General features: G+C 39.6%; 1 protein-coding gene across 13 annotated transcripts in view; it reads right to left on the reverse strand.

Annotated features, from left to right (window-relative positions):
• Positions 1-17,471, reverse strand: part of LOC138738523 (immunoglobulin superfamily member 5-like) — a 166,342-nt gene that overhangs the window by 108,735 nt on the left and 40,136 nt on the right. For all 13 annotated transcript variants that reach the window (XM_069888877.1, XM_069888876.1, XM_069888882.1 and 10 more), the window contains 2 exons: positions 13,731-13,809; positions 8,956-9,270 (listed from right to left, as the gene is read on the reverse strand). In XM_069888877.1, the coding sequence (XP_069744978.1) occupies positions 8,956-9,270; positions 13,731-13,776 (361 nt within the window). In that variant the 5' untranslated portion in view covers positions 13,777-13,809. The remainder of the gene's footprint in view (positions 1-8,955; positions 9,271-13,730; positions 13,810-17,471) is intronic.

Raw genomic sequence — 17,471 nt, forward strand, 5'->3', positions numbered from 1 at the left:
ATTATTGTATATATAAATATGAGTACGATGTAAAGACACACCAAAATTCTTACATGCTGCAGCCAAAGAGGTACGAAAGATACACCAACAATTGTATAAATTATCATAATGCATCAAGGCACAGAAAAATGTTATAATGAAGGTAAAGGGATAGGTGATTAAATATTCAGAGTTGCAATTAGTGTAAACAAAAAGTGGGCAAACAAATCTCTCAGTAATCCCAGAGAAGTTCATGATAAGGATAATTTGGGTATTATATGATAACTTCAGTTTTGTCAAAACTGCTCTATTATCCTCCGTGCAATTCCTCTGAAATTCTTTTGCCAAATTAGTTATCTGTTTCTCCAAAGACCGAGTCTCTGCCAAAAATTTCTTTAGCTTGAACGTTTGATTCAAAGATCTAAACAACGTTATTATGAGTTAGGGGAGAGAGCCCAAAAGTTTTGGCCTGGCAATTGAAAACGGAACAGGTATCAAGAACTATTAACTCTTTGAGGAAAGATAATTCAGTTACTTTTAAACCAATGACCAATTTTTATCATTTTATCAGAAATTATATACCTCTAAGGGAGTTCAAGACGAAGGATTGATTGAATCTTTTTTGTCAGAATTAAATTTGCCAATATTAGGGGAAGACGATAAGAGGAAATTAGATTCTCCTTTTACAGATTGACAAATAAAGGATGTTATTCAACAAATGCCTAATGGGAAATCTCCAGGAGATAATGGGTTTACTGTTGAATTTTATAAAGCTTTATATGATGATCTGTCTTCTTTGTTTATGGACATTCTTCATCAGGTAACTCAAGAACAAGCCCTACCAGACTTGTGTTTAAGTGCAGTAATAACAGTTATAAAAAAAAAGACAAAGAACCTTTGAAAGTAGCTTCATATCAACCAATTTCTTTATTGAATGTTGATTATAAAATAATAGCGAAATTGTTGGCCAATGGACTTGCAAAGTATTTACCACAATTGGTACATGCTGATCAGGCTGGTTTTATTAAAAATAAGTATGCTTCTGACAATATTCTTAGAGCGATTTCATTGATCAATGCTTCATGACTGCGATCTGACCTACCAATGGTAGTTGCACTAGATGCTGAGAAAGCTTTTGATAGGGTCGAATGGAATTTTTATTTAAAGTGTTAGAGAAATATAAATTTGAAACCTTTTTTATTGGTTGGGTGAAAGCATTATAGAAAAATCCTGTAGCTAAGGTGACGACAAATGGTCAAACATCTTTCTTTAAATTATCACATTCTACTCATCAAGGTTGCCCTTTGTCGCCAGCTCTATTTGCATTGGTCATCAAACCTTTAGCTCAGGCTATTAGACAGAATGAGAATATTAGAGGTATAATTAGCAGATGAGGAATATAAGATCAATTTATTTGTGGATGATGTTTTGATATATTTAACTAATCCAGAATGATCTTTAACTTACTTGCAAGAATGTTTGGAATGATATGGTAAATTATCAGGTTATAAAGTGAATTGGAATAAAAGTGAAATACTACCAATTTCTATAGGAAACTATGACCAGTGTAGACAAATTACTAAATTTCAATGAACTGATAAAATTAAGTATTTAGGGATAATGATTGAGGTTAAGATTCAATCATTGTATAACTTAACTTATGTACCGTTATTGAGAAAGATTAAAGCTGATTTGATTAAATGGAAGGATTTACCTTTGTCTTTAATAGATCAAGTAAATTGTATTAAGATGAATACCTTTCCACGAATTCAATATATTTTTCAATTGATTCCTTATCCCCTGTCAAAATCTTTTTTTCAAGATTTAAATAAAGCAGTTCGAGAATTTTTATGGAAAGGAAAATCAGCAAGAGTAGTGATGCATAAATTGACTTGGAATTATGCTTTGGGGGGATTGCAATTACCTCATTTCCAAAATTATTATGAGGTAGCTCAATTAAGATTTATTAATTATATGTTAGATGCCATGTGTTCCCCTAGTTGGGTCAAGATAGAATTGGCTGGTATATCGGAACCTTGTCCACATCAATTTGTATTTAAATGGAATTCTGTTTTGTTACAAAGATATGATGTACCGGTCCTGAAGCACTTATTAGGGATTTGGAATAAAAGGAATTTATTAATAGGTTCCAAGGGTAAAATATCAGTTCAGACTCCAATATATCAAAATAAGTTAATTCCTTTTACATGGAATAATAGATTTTTAAGAAATTGGCAAAGTAAAGGAATAAAATCATTGCAGGGTTGCTTTGAAGAGGGTGAATTTTTATCATTTAATCAGAGAGAAATTTGGAATTTCAGGGAATTATTTATTTGTTTATTATCAAATTAGAGCATTAGTAAAAGAACATTTTGGAAGAGAAATTAAAATTCCTAAGTTGACGAAATTTGAGTCTATGATTTATCTCTGAGATGTATGCCTTGTTACAAGACACTATGGAAAAAATAAACTTAGATAAATCTAGGATTAAATGGGAAAATGCTTTAACTTGTGATATTGACCAGGCCGACTGGGAGAGGATGTGTTTGGAAGGTGTGAGTAAACTGTTTAATGTAAGATACAGTATGATTACAGTCCGTGAACTACTCTTTGCAGATGATGCCGCTTTAGTTGCCCATTCAGAGCCAGCTCTTCAGCGCTTGACGTCCTGCTTTGCGGAAACTGCCAAAATGTTTGGCCTGGAAGTCAGCCTGAAGAAAACTGAGGTCCTCCATCAGCCAGCTCCCCACCATGACTACCAGCCCCCCCACATCTCCATCGGGCACACAAAACTCAAAACGGTCAACCAGTTTACCTATCTCGGCTGCACCATTTCATCAGATGCAAGGATCGACAATGAGATAGACAACAGACTCGCCAAGGCAAATAGCGCCTTTGGAAGACTACACAAAAGAGTCTGGAAAAACAACCAACTGAAAAACCTCACAAAGATAAGCGTATACAGAGCCGTTGTCATACCCACACTCCTGTTCGGCTCCGAATCATGGGTCCTCTACCGGCACCACCTACGGCTCCTAGAACGCTTCCACCAGCGATGTCTCCGCTCCATCCTCAACATCCATTGGAGCGCTCACACCCCTAACGTCGAGGTACTCGAGATGGCAGAGGTCGACAGCATCGAGTCCACGCTGCTGAAGATCCAGCTCCGCTGGATGGGTCACGTCTCCAGAATGGAGGACCATCGCCTTCCCAAGATCGTATTATATGGCGAGCTCTCCACTGGCCACCGTGACAGAGGTGCACCAAAGAAAAGGTACAAGGACTGCCTAAAGAAATCTCTTGGTGCCTGCCACATTGACCACCGCCAGTGGGCTGATAACGCCTCAAACCGTGCATCTTGGCGCCTCACAGTTTGGCGGGCAGCAGCCTCCTTTGAAGAAGACCGCAGAGCCCACCTCACTGACAAAAGGCAAAGGAGGAAAAACCCAACACCCAACCCCAACCAACCAATTTTCCCTTGCAACCGCTGCAATCGTGTCTGCCTGTCCCGCATCGGACTGGTCAGCCACAAACGAGCCTGCAGCTGACGTGGACTTTTTACCCCCTCCATAAATTTTCGTCCGCGAAGCCAAGCCAAAGAAAGAAGAAAAGAATTATAATTTTTTGCATCAATTATATCCAACTCCTGAGAAATTGAGGAAATATGGATTTAGTAATTCAGAGTTGTACTTTAGATGTGGATCATGTGGTGGAACTTTTTTACATTCGGTCTGGCTTTGTGATAAAGTTCAATCATTCTGGCATAAAATCAGGGAATTTCTTCAAAATTTGTTTAAATTCAGCTTTTATTAGATCCCAAAATTTTCTTGCTGGGTTATATTGTTCCATTTTTGGACTTGGGGTTGGATAAGTTTCAGATAGTCTTTTTACATTTAGCATTGACAGTGGCACGTAAATGTATTGCAACTTCTTGGAAAGACGAAGTTGAGATAAATGTAAATTGTTGGCCTACTGAGTTGAGGTCCTGTATTTATATTGAAAAAATATCTTATAATTTGCATGATAATTATGATTTTTAAAATTAAGATGTGGTCGCCTTATTTGAGATGTATGAACTTAGTAATATCTTAAATTGTGATAAATGTTTTTGCTTCCCTCATGGGGTCTGTTGAGGGAGGGGGGGTATAGTTGTAGTTTTACTTTAATGTTTATGTTATGAATTTTGTTTGTGGGGGGTAGGGGTGGGAAAGTTGTAGTTTTAGTTTTAATTTTTATGTTATAGATTTTGTAAAAGTTTTTGTTTGAAAATTTTAAATAAAGTTTTTAAAAAAGATAAGGATAGTTTGGGGAAGTTCAAAGGACTGATTATTGTTGGGGAAAAAAACTGTTTTATAACCTGGAGGTGCTGGACTTCAGGCTTTTGGATCTTCTAGTTGAAGGTAGCAACGATAAGTTTAGTTTATTGTCATCTGATTGTACAAGTACAACCTGATGAAACAGCATTCTCCGGTCCTCAGTGCAAAGCACACAGACACACAACCAGACATAGCACACATACTACAGGCAAAAAAAAACCCAAATAAATAAATATTGTTTCATAAATACGAGAGTCTCGGATGGTTAGTGTGAGTAGTTTCTTTAGTCGTTCAGCATTCTCACTGCCCGTGAGAAGAAGCTGTTCCTCCGCCTGGTGGTGCTAGCTCTGATGCTCCTGTGTCTCTTCCCCGACAGGAGCCACTGACAGATGCTGTGGGGGGGGGGGGGGGGGGGGGGTGGGGCCCTCAATTATTTTTGTGTGCCTTCTTCAAACAACGATCCCGGTAGAAGAGATCATGACCAGTCCCCTCTAATTTTTAGTAGTCAGTGTGTGCAAAAACCTTATGTTGCGCAAATTTGTTTCCTCTGACAAAAGTATGTGCGCACTGAATGCTTGTGGAAATGTAAACTTGAAATTGTTTCAAAATAATTTTGGTACAGCCTATCTCTCATGGCTAATAAAACTGTATTGGCATATTTTAATATAATACAAGTATGATTGTGTTCTATGAAGTAAAATATTTAGTTAAGATTTTATTTTATATTTTGAACTGCTTGGTTCAGTTTGTTGTTCCAGGAAATAAAACATCAATGAATGGTTCTTGTTTTTTAATGAGGTGACGTAATTTAGTGATGTGCAAATGTGTTATTTGAAAACCCAACTAACTAGTTAACAGAAACAGTTAGCCAAGAGATTATTTTCAATATGTATAATTATTAATTACTACCTTATTTTAACTAACCTTCTGTGCACATATTCCTTTCCTTTGTGCACAGGTTCCAAAATGCGTGTGTGCGCGAGCTGAGAGGGAACAGAGATCATGACCAGTTGATGGGGATACTTAATGATGTTAGTGCAAGTCACATGCAGCTCACAGTTCTCCAGAGATGCTGGTTGTTACTGATGAACAGAGAGATGTCATCAGAATACCATCTATGAACCTCTCCAACAGAAGAGGTGCCTTTCTGCCCTCCTAATTAAAAAAATAGGGATAGAGAGCATAGATAGTCTATGATGAAGACTTCAGTATAGTGATTTGTCACAATGCTAATGGCGAGCAGTTTTGGAGGCTGAAAATCAGGAGCTCAGTGTGGTGCAGAGGCTGCGGATGTGTAGGAGGGGAATCCACGGACACGAGGTCTTCGAAAGGACTCTGTTTTGCTTCTCTTTTTCTCATTGGTGGGGTGCAGGCCTTTTAGCAAGCAAAAATTGACAAATTTCTGTATTTATGTGTATGACAACAAAGGAATCGGGGTTTATGGTGAGAAGGGGTTTTAATGGGGATTTGAGAGGACTTGATGAGCTCAGGTGCACGGGAACATTATCTTCCTGCAGATTAAATTATTTTGTAGACTATGAAACAACAATGTCACTTTTTTGCACAAGGATAACTATAAATATTTATTATCTACACCACACTGTGAATTCGGAAGAAATTTGTGAAGCCTGAAATTAATTCTGAAGCAACACAATCCCAGCAAAATGTCCATTAAATAACAAGAAAAGTGGTGATCTCCAAGTTCCAAGTATTCTACAACTATCACAATCTGGAGCTTTGAGCTCCAATTTATGCCTTCATTAGCAGAAATGCCGACTGCTCGTGTAGTAACATTACCAGGCATGTACCCATCAGGGGTGCATCCATGGATCGTATACCTAAATGTCCTATTTTCCCAGTAATTACATTTCACCCAGAAATGAGCATTGGCAAAGCCTACTCCAGGTAAGGTGGAATAATGTGAGACTGGGATCTAAAATCTGTGGGCACAACATCCAATTTTTAAGTAAAACGGTTCAGTGCAAGTTCTACTTCTTTAAGCTTTATGTTCCCTTGCACAATTCAGTGTTTGCCTGCTCGATAATCTTTCTGCAGAGCATTTTAAACCATCTAACTGCATCAAAAATTATACATGAAAATGCAAGCTGCTATTAGAAACATAAATAGAACTGCTTTGTTTTCCATTCCCCTGGGCAATGGATGTTTTGTGACGCTCCACGTAGGGGCAAATTAAAAGGGCGAAACAAGATAAAGAGGAAAAAAAAACATTTCTATGTGCCTGAAGACTGTGAATAGAACTGACCATACTCATAATCAAACTACACAAGATGAAAAGCAAATCAAAGATGAGATTGGAAAGGATTGCCAGTAAATGAGCTCAGAAACAGTAATGATGCAATTTTTTTGATGATTCATATTGTTTTTATAACCTCACCTAATCTTCCACATCCCCTGCTCAAATCTTCTGATCCTATTTGATGAAAGAATGGTTTGATCATCAACTCCCATTTAGACTGTGATTGGTCACCATGCACGAAGTCGACACTTCAGCCCCACACTCCTGATTTACGGTGATCTGGTGCGGAAGGGGACTGGGCACTCAGAGGATCTCCAAACTGGCCATTCACGGGTCGAGGCGGCAGGGAGTCGAGGGTCAGGGGCATGCCGACTGCCTGCCCATCTTTCGGGGTTTACGTCTGGGCCTGTGTGTCATTAGAGTGGGAGCATGCAGGATCCGAGGGGACAGTGTCTGAATTCCAGGAATGGTGGGCCCCCCAGAGGATCAAGTGCATCGTAGATAGTATCAACGGAATTTTGATTTGAAAATGTAAATTGTATGTAACAGAGGGGCAGAATTGCTTTACTGGCTATTGCACATTTTTTTTTTGCTTTTAATGTAAATAGTTTATTAGATGTAGTTGTGAGTATAGCTTGTTTTATGTTGAAATAAATGTTTTGTTAAAAAAAGGGAGCTAAAATACCTGGTGTCAAGCTTCTATTGACATGCGTCTTTAAACCATTGTGACACAAACAATGTTGAATGCAGTGTGGACTTGAAGCAGAGATCAAAATATTTTATAAAGGGTGAAGAATGAAAGAATTAAAGCTTCATTAGAGATTATCACTGAGTTGACAGAAGAGAAAATATTTTTTAAGGTCTCATATAATGTTACAAAATTACTTTTAAATCGGCAATCGTAAGCATAGCCATTTTGAGTTCCAGTTTAGTGTTGTTTTCTGTTGGTTAACAGCAGATCAGCCATGAACAATAAAATGACTGAGCAACCTTGAGCATCCAAGTACCCGATTCCTAGTCCTTAGGAAAAAAGGGAAAGAACTAGAATAGAATACAAAAGGAAAAAAAAATGCAGCAAACACCCAGTAGAGCAGCATTTCATCAAAACTGGACATTTATAGCCTTTACTAACTTTTCAGATACACTGCTTTTATCGTCTCACTATCTTTGAAGCTATCTTTTGTTTCTTTGCTTGTTTCTTTATTGTTTCCTTTCCTCTGTCATTTTCTCAACTTCCACAAGCCTCGGGTCAGCTAAAAACACTTTGCCAGTATTCTACCCCATTGTTCCTTCCATCCATTAAAGACTGGAAGGTGGAACACAGAAACTACCACAGAGGCACATGAACATCCAGGGAACGGAGGGTGAAGGATCATGTGCAGGCAGATGGGATAAGGTTGATTTGGTCGTCACAGAAACTATGGCTGAAAGCTTGCTCAATGTACTGTGGTACTGTTCTATGGTTCCTCCAGAAAACATGTTGAAAATAAATATAACGTTAATTTCAGCCACTTACTTGATTGAAAGGGGAATTGTCCAATCATCGCCCCTCTACCTGGCTACAGTATTCTTGTACCATGTTGTAATTTTGTTCACATCTAATTTCATGAAAGAATATTGTTCTCAAACACGAACCCCGTTTCTCTCCTACCAATGCTGTTTGATCTCCAAATTCCACTGCGTTTTCAGTTTTCTGTAGTATCATTAAGCACTTTTCCTAACTGTTACTTTGAAAAAATCTCTGTCCCCCTCTGAGCTTTTCATTTCTCCATATCCTGCAATTGCTGTTTTTTTAAGTATTTCTCCAATTCCCTTTTCAAAATTACCTTCAAATCTGCTCCCGACACCTTTTCAAGATGTGTCTTTCTGACCAAATGCTGATCTGCACTAAAAGGGTGATTTTCATCATGAATGATTGAGGACCCTTTCCATCCCGCACACAGTGTTGTCTTTGACCCAGTACCATCAAGAAGGAGGTATAGGAGCTTCAAAATCAGGGTTGCCAGGCTGGGAAATAACATTTTCCCACAGGTGTGAGATTGATGAACAGTATCCTGTAACTGAGTAAATCATCCCGAAATATTTATAGATAAATTTTATGTGTGTGCGCGTGTGTGCATTATATGCTGTGTATTTTGTGTGTGTATGTCTGTGCACCATGGTCCAGAGAAACATTTCTACATCTGGTTGTATATGTGCAGTCAGATGATAATGAACTTATTCCTATCCTCTCACGAGAATTTTTATCTTGGTCCCCTCCCTATCTTTCCTGTTGAAACCCTTCACAATTTAATTGTTAAAAGAAGGTTGAATAGATTATTAATTCTCTGCTCAACAGAAAGCAGTCTCAGATTCCATATTTTGACTATAATTGTTCAGTTTTAACCCAAGATGTATACTGACCCTGTACGAACAAAAATGCCTGTTGAATTCCGTCGGTTTGGATGCTGCACTTCACCGTCATATTGTTTTCCTTGGTGACCGATGAGATGAGAAGTTCAGAAGTAAAATCGTTCACAGTTGTGTAGTTCCGTTGCCCATACTGAGGATTTGTAATGATCGGTCCGCTTTTCACAATAGTAAGTACTGGTGTTGTGTCCATTATCCAGATGATCACATTCCAAGGTAATGAGACTGTGCAGTTAAATGAGGCATCAGAGTGAAGCAAAGCAAAGGCATTTTTTGGACCTTCTTTGATTATAGTAGATAAACACACACCTAAAAGATAAATAGTTGATTTTATTCAAAAGTTCCATTGAGTAAAGTTACACAATGAGGCTTGAAGCATGGAATAAACTTGGCATTGACAGTCCTCCTGCCTTTCAAGTATATAACATCAGTACTGCACTCAAATTTTCCACAGCATCTGGATTTCATATAATAGAGACTTCAAAGACAATGACAATCTAACGAAGCTGCACTCCACTACTGTGTGTCTCCTGTGAAATCTGGGATGTATCATTGCCGACTTTGTAAGCAAACAATATATATTCAAGCACCCAAGGTCAGAGGTTTGTTTATTGTACAGGAGTATCGGGTGACATCTGCACCAATCCAAGCTCAGCCCAGACCTGAAAAGAATGACTCAAAGCTCAATGTTATCAATCCAGTTGGTGTTACAAACTCCAAACCTTTACTTCTGTAGTGATGACAGTGTAAATCCTCAAAAATTTAGGTCAGTGGTTCTCAATCTGTGATTAGTAAGGGATTACTTAAGGTGGGATGTGAGTGGGAAGGGAAGGTTGAGAATCACTGCTCTAGACCCAATAGTTACTGAAATATTTTGCTTGAGAAAAATTGTCTTTTGGAGTTAAGAAACCATGCACATAATGAGTCAATGAGGTACAATTAAAACAGTGGCTTTCAAACTTTTTCTTTCCCCCCACATACCACCTTAAGCAATCCCTTACTAATCACAGAGCACCTATGGCATAGGGAATACTTAAAGTGGTATGTGAGTGGAAAGAAAAAGGTTGAGAACCATTGATCTCGGTCACATAACAGGACCATGTCACAGTTGGTCCTTACCTAACAGAGCGAATTAATTGAATTGTATTATGGATTGTCACATGTATTAAGATACAATGAAAAGTTTTGTTTTGTATGCTATCCAGTCAACTTATACTTATGGACAGCAGGTCCATAATAATAAAATAATAATAATAAAACAAAAGTTCAATGTGACAGCAAATAACCTGTTGAAAACCCGTATACTTTTTTCCTCCTATTTTGAGACTTTACTCAACTAAACCGCGGCATGGTTATCATAAAGGGGTGGCATGGTTGGAGGGGGAAGTGCCTTTAGCATTGTGGTTAGCTCAGTGCTGTTACAATGCCAATGACTGGTGTTCAAATCCAGTGCTTTCTGTCAGGAGTTTGTACATTCTCCCCATTTCTGTATGGGTTTCCTCTGGGTGCTCCAGTTTCTTCCCGCTGTTCAAAACATACTGGAGGATGTAGGTCAATTGGTTGTAATTGGGCTGCCTGGCCTCTATATGTCCAAATTTTAAAATGATAAAATGAGGAAAGAGCACTGCGTGTACCAATTCAGATCATTAATCCATTTGAGAAGTACTTGCTTAGCAGAGAAAGTGAAGGGCGAAGAGACGGGTGAATTCCAGAATGCGAAGCATATCATCTCAGTCCCTGTAAATAACAGGATGGTGTTTTAGCACTTGATGGAGGGAGATCACAGATTGCTGCTTTACCCTGCATCCTCTCATGTTGTCTCCAGGGAGAGGCAAGTGATGAAAGGGAAATGAGGTTCGGAGAATCTGAATGATTCAGGCCATGTATCTCGACTGGGAATACTCTCAACTCTGTGTCAGAGAATGCAAAGGTTCATGTTTTATGGCTGGGACATAACAAGAGAATTCCAGTGCTATCTATAAGGAGTTTAAATGTTCTCCCATGACGTGCATGGGTTTTCCCCTATGTGCTCCAGTTTCATCCCACAATTCAAAAACATACTGTGTGGCTACATTAATTGGGTGGCATGGGTTTTAACAGCTGGAATTGACTTCCACAGTGCTGTCAATGAATTTAAATTTAAAAGTGAAGTTTCTCAGGGATGTGATGCACTGTTGGAGATGCTTACCAATGAAAGAATAGAAAGAATGTTTTCTTCTGGAGGTTTGTAGAGGTAAGAAGAGCTAGCATGTGGCTTTATCCAGCTTATCTGTGTAACATAACATCAATGCACAATCAAAGAGAGCATGTATTAGTGTTTTCTCTGCTTTCACGATGCCAGAAGAATGGATACCTCCTAATTCACTAAAAGATAGCTGGCGTGCCCATGTCTTTGGATGGGTGTGGATTGACACCTATGGCTACAATTCTGCAATAATAGCTAAGCACCTTCCTTTAGAATCATAGAAGCATAGAACATTACAGCACAGAAAACAGGCAATTCGGCCCTTCTAGTCTGTGTCGAACTATTATTCTGCCTGGTCCCACTGACCTACATCCTGTCCATAGCCCTCCAACCCATCCCATCCCATCCATGTACCTGTCCAAATGTTTTTGTAAAGGTTAAATTTGAGGCTGCATTCAGCACTGCATTAGCTGGCAGCTCATTCCACAGCCCCCACTATTCTCTATGTGAAGAAGTTCCCCCAATATTCCCCCTTTCACCCTTAACCCATGTCCTCTGTCTCACCTAACCAGAGGGAAAAAACCTAGTTGCATTTACTCTGTCTTTACCCCTCATAATTTTAAATACCTCTATTAAATCTCCCCTTATTCTTCTGTGCTCCAGGGAATAAAGTCATCACCTGTTTCATCTTTCCCTGTAACTCAGTTCCTGATGTCCCGGCAACAAAATCTTCTCTGCACTCTTTCAAGCTTATTGATATCTTTCTTGTGGTTAGGTGACCAAAACTGCACACAATAATCTTTATCCAGTCCTTTGCTCTTCCTTCAGTAACTTACTGATTTGTGTCTTTTGTGCTGTGGTTTAAATTTTGAGGTGGATTTTACATCTGAGTGTGAATTACTTTCATTGTGGTGCCAAACTCTACATTGTTAATGTTTTATTGCAGACTGATCTGCGCCCTCCCCAATTTCCCGATCACCACCACATGGTTTCCAGTATAAATCACAGTCAGTTACAGAGCAAAGCTGCCTCTTCTCCATGGATGATGACCTCTGATGTCCCAGTGTTACCTTTGTGTTCATTGCCTATGCCAAGGATCTTAACTGCATAATCAAGTCAGTACAGTTGAGTGCCATGGCCCTATAACCCCTTTAAAGCAGATTGGGGCAGTCAAGGCTTATTTAACATCAGTTTCCAGCATCAGGTAAGATTTCCACCACACCAGTGTACACTCAGAACTAAGTGATGAATCACTGGGAACTAACGACACATAAGCCTGTAATCATAACTCTTTCAGGGTTGTAAAATATTTAAGACACATGAGAGACTTCGGATGCTGGAATCTGGAGCAAAAATCAATTTGCTGGAGGAACTCAGCAGGTCAAACGGCAATGGAAGGAAAAGAATATTTAAGATGCATCATAAGCTGTTATTAAATAAAACAAGTCAATGCATTAGAACTTCAAAGGTACATTCATGAGGACTGTAACATTTATGGAAACATTTCCAGATATTCCATCAAAATGGGAAGGTGGCTGGGTAATGGGGAGAAGGCTGTGCTGTACGGCTGAGTGGGAAAATGGATCAGCTCAAGATAAAATGGCGGCGCAGACTCAATGGGCTGAATAGCCCATTTCTGCTCCTATGTCTTATAGTCTAAAGTGCTCATTATTTGCGTCAGACAATTACAATCAAGGATGTGCGAGAGTCTAGAATTGGAGGAGCACATATTTCTTGTAGTGGAATTTGTTGCAAAGATAGGGAGGGTCAAGGCCATGGAGAATCAATTTCAATACTTAAATTACAGCAAAAAAAGACACAAATCAGTAAGAGATTGAAGGAAGAGCAGAGGTGGATACAGAAGGGAGCTTCAGCACTATTGCAAAATGGTAGCCATAGCTGTCTGTCCATACCCATGCGAAGACATGGGCAAGTAGATGTTTCATGAATGAGTGGAGTGAATAAAGATAAAGGAGAAATTAGGTCTTTGGTGAACAGTCCAATAGAATTGAGGCAGGAATATCTAAAGTTGGCTTATGGAGTAGGGAAGATGAACCAACTAGAATTGCAAAGAGGTAGCACAGACATGGATGAGAATTTCTGCAACGGTCAAATTGAACAAAGGGTAAAGGCTGAATGATATGCTATCACAGAGGTGAAAAGAATTGGAATTACATTTGTTTGTGATTAAAATCTCATCCTGCATTCAAACATGGCAATAAGGTCTCAAACAATCTAGCTCAGCATTAACAGATGGAGATGGAAGCTGTGGTGGGACAAAGTAAATCACTTCAGTCTCCCCAAACATTATTTGGAGGAAGCTTCCTCCTTGCAAAACTCAGAATGGACAGACTTTAACTTGGTGACATAGGGTTCCTCTCTCATGTTGGAGATGTGGGGGGGAGAAGAGAGAAGATGACACAATTCAGTCACTCCTGAAGCCGTACCTATTTACATAATGCTTTGGAACCTTTTAAACCTACAGCACAAGAGCAAGGGAGAGAAATGTTTTAAAGGATGATTAGGAATATATTTAATTGCTACTGTGTTTTATAAAATTGCCCTCTATGGACAGATTACTTACCTAATGATATGCTAAATAATGTTAGAACTCGTTTAACAGTCACCATGATGCCCCAGGGGTTTCACATCAAGGGTTGTGCCTGAAATAAGAAGCATCTGAATTATTTTTTTTTAATGTAGGTATACAACACAGTTATAGGCCATTCTGGCTAATGCAATTGTGCCACCCAAAAACTTCAATAAGCCTGCGATCCTCGTACGTTTTGAAGGGAGGGAGGAAACTGGAGCACCGAGAGGAAATCCAGGGAGAACATACAAACTCCTTGCAAACAACGCCAGATTTGAACCTGGGTTACAGGTACTGTAATAGTGTTGCGTTAACTGCTACACTAGCTGTGCCACCCTACTATTAAAAGAAATATAACAATAACTTACTCTACTGTTCAATTGACTGGTCAAACAATGCCTATGACTCAAGCTGAAACTGTGCACACAAGAACTCTTGTTTTGGCCATATGCATTAATTGAATGGGACAGATCTCATTCCTCTGACAGCGTGGCCGACGAGTGAGGAACAGTGAACTCTGATGTGGATACAAGTCTACTTTCAACAGAAAGGCATTAACAGGTGAGCAAAGATACATGATGGCAGGCAAGTAACACAAACTTATGCCATAAATATCAACAAACTGTGGAAAGAAATAACAGAAAGCACTGGAAATGATCTGCAGCCCAGGCAGTATCTGCAGAAAGAGATTGACAGTCCTTTGTGAGATCATTCTGTTCAACTCAGCTTTTCTTTCCACTGATGTTGTCTGACCTGCTGAGAATTTCCAACATGTTATATACCCATATCAAGTTGAAACATTGCATATGATCAGGCCTCTTAAAGACATGCCAGAAATTTAAAAAAAATGTTTATTAGAGTATCAGAATAAGGTCCTTAAATTAGTATAGACACTTTAGTGAAATTAGTTACACCCCAGCACATGGCTCATCCTGTGATAAATACATACCAAGTGCCGCCATTAGCATGGCAGCTGTGCCATTTAAATGACCCATCCAACCATGTAGATCAAAGCTCCCTGATGCCTGTCATTTTAGTCCCCCCTCTGACCTATCCAACTGTGACCTCCTGTACCATTATAATGTGCTCATCATCTTCTATCAGACCACATTCTAACCTTCCGAATACATTATCAAATGCTACAACATTAGGTAACTAGCTTTCTCTACTTAAATCAGTCGGTAATCAGAGCTGGAAGCCATCCTTCTGCAATATTAACTCAATTGTTCTCTCTACATTAGTCTGTATTCTCACTTCTTGCCACCCTCATCTAACAGCTTTTCTCTCAAATCACCCCATTAACCCATCACCTGACATGATCAGCATTAATACTTCAACTTATCCCCACTCCAACCCTAGCCTCACCCAGTCAGAGATATTTTCTTTGCCTTTTCCTTCCTCATTTTGCATACATCAAAAACTAACTTGTTTTTATTTCACAGTTATGAAAAAGGGTCCTTAACCTGAAAAGTTAATTCTGCTTCTCTGTCTCAAATGCTCTCTGACCTTCTGCATGTTTCCAACATTTTCTGATTTTATTTCAGATGAATTTGTGGTTTGATCTTATCGGATACTGCCTGCATGCTTTGTGCTTTTTCTTTATTGTTCTCTACTACTCAATTGTGATTTTGTTGGTCAATATTTGCTAGTGCTCTTCTCTGAGCATAGATTTTTGGGTGGTCCCAATGTCCCTGGCAGGAGAACCAAGGCAAGACAGTAATGGAGATAGCAGAGAGTAACTAGGGGAAGTGGGAGTGGAGGGAACTGTGTGAGAGCCTGTACAGCAAGCTAAATGAACTAAAGTTTAACTCTCAGATCAGATCAGATAGTATTTATTGTCATGTAATAAAAAAAGTAACATTACGCAAATTGCCTTTAGTCTACTGTAAGGCAGATAAAAGTTCATCATTTGCATTGTCCGGTGTCCCTTACAGTCAGAGAAAGAGAGGCAAAAGAGAGTGCCCTCAGAATCACTGAGTGTCTGTGTATTCTCCTCCAGTGCTCCCACAACCTCTGCAGCCGCACAAGACTCCAGTTCAGTAAAACCATCGGCAACCTGAGCCCAGATCCAAACCTCCGACTTGATGAGGAAGCCTTCATTGCCAAGGGCCCTTTGGGAGCCCTTCTTGCTCTCAGTACTGTTATGAGCCCAGAGGACTCCAAAACCCAGTAGCAATAGAAATTCACAAAGACAAATGGCTACTTAAACAAAGGTTGCTTTTAATTATTTTTAAAACAGGATCAAACTTTAACTTATTACTATTAACTTAACCTAACTTAATCCCCTTCTAATTCTAAGCGCAGGTGTACGTAATGTGTGTGTAAGTTCAAAAAAGTTCTTTAATTCACAGTCCAATCTCACTTCTCACACCTCCAAGTTCACTGGTATCAGGCAATTCTTATACTGTGCACAGAATTTAACATTCATGAATTTCACCAGGCTTTGGTGCTTGAAAGGTAAATGGTTACCATTCAGGAAAATTCTTGTCAGTTGTCAGTTCTTGCTCATTGGACACCCACAACTGATTCCTTCTGATCAGCCACTTCAGTGTCTTGCCAAAGAAACTTGCCTCATCAGGGTTTTGCAGATGATAACCTCTTTCTTTCAGGTCACCATAAAGTTCCTTTTTTGTTTCCCTTATTTCAAGTGAAACATCAGACAGCCAGCCATCTCCTCTTGTATGGACCACAAGGACTTTGACCAGGCTGAACTAAGAACCCACAACCTGTCTTCAAAATGGGGGTTTTCCACAAGTTTGCCAGCTTGTCCTGTTCTAGTCCCAGCTGCTGCTGCTGAACTGTAGAACTGTATTCTCTCTCACTCAGAGAAAAACCACATGACCCTCTTAGAAAAGCCAACTGCACTCAGACAGTCTGCAGCTCCAGACCTAATCTTCCGAGTTTGTTCATCTGTTGCTTTCCAAAACAATAATCCATTACTCCACAGCATGTCCAATTAACACCTACTTGTGAAGTCCTTATAGGCATTCTTCAAAGTTTGTGCAAAGGCACCCGGAGCCTGGACTGTCTGGCTTGAGCAGAGCTCTGGCATTTCAAATGAGATCTGTTCTGAAGAGTTTGTATGTGACCTACACTAAAAAACCTGCCATAATTTATCTTCTTTTAAAACATATCTATATAAGATATAAAATATAGCATAATCCATCACAGTACTCTCTCAAATCCCGGTTCTGATACCTGGTTCCCATGAGCCAGTCTCCAGAAGACCACTGCCTGTTGTGACTCCTTTGACCTCAAGTCGCCATAGCCTGCGGCATGTGTGGGTTCCTCACCTGCAAGTCGCAAATAGATCACTGCCTGTGTATGTCCTTCTGTTGCAGAGCCCCTCGCTGGTCTGCCATCATGGTCACCATCCTTCGGGTCATCTCCTCTACTCCTTCTCGGGGGGGGGAGCAGTTCTCCCCATTTCTGATGCCCTGCGCCAGTCTGCTTTACCCCAGGAGACTGCAACTCCTCAAAGCCACTGCAGTACACAGGCACTGCCAGATATGCATCGATTTTGATTGTGATTGTGCTGGTGGCAAACATTCAAGAGATGGATGATTCATAAGGCAGAACCAGGCCCTCTAAGAGGGTCATGTGGTTTTTCTCTGAGTGAGAGAGAGAGAGAATTCAGTTCTATAATTCTACAGTTCAGCAACAGGAGCTAGGACTGGAACATGAGAAGCTGGCAAGCTTGTGGAAAAAACCCAATTTAAAGACAGGTAGACTGGG

This window comes from Narcine bancroftii, chromosome 7, assembly GCF_036971445.1.
Source record: "Narcine bancroftii isolate sNarBan1 chromosome 7, sNarBan1.hap1, whole genome shotgun sequence".
NCBI lineage: Eukaryota > Metazoa > Chordata > Chondrichthyes > Torpediniformes > Narcinidae > Narcine > Narcine bancroftii.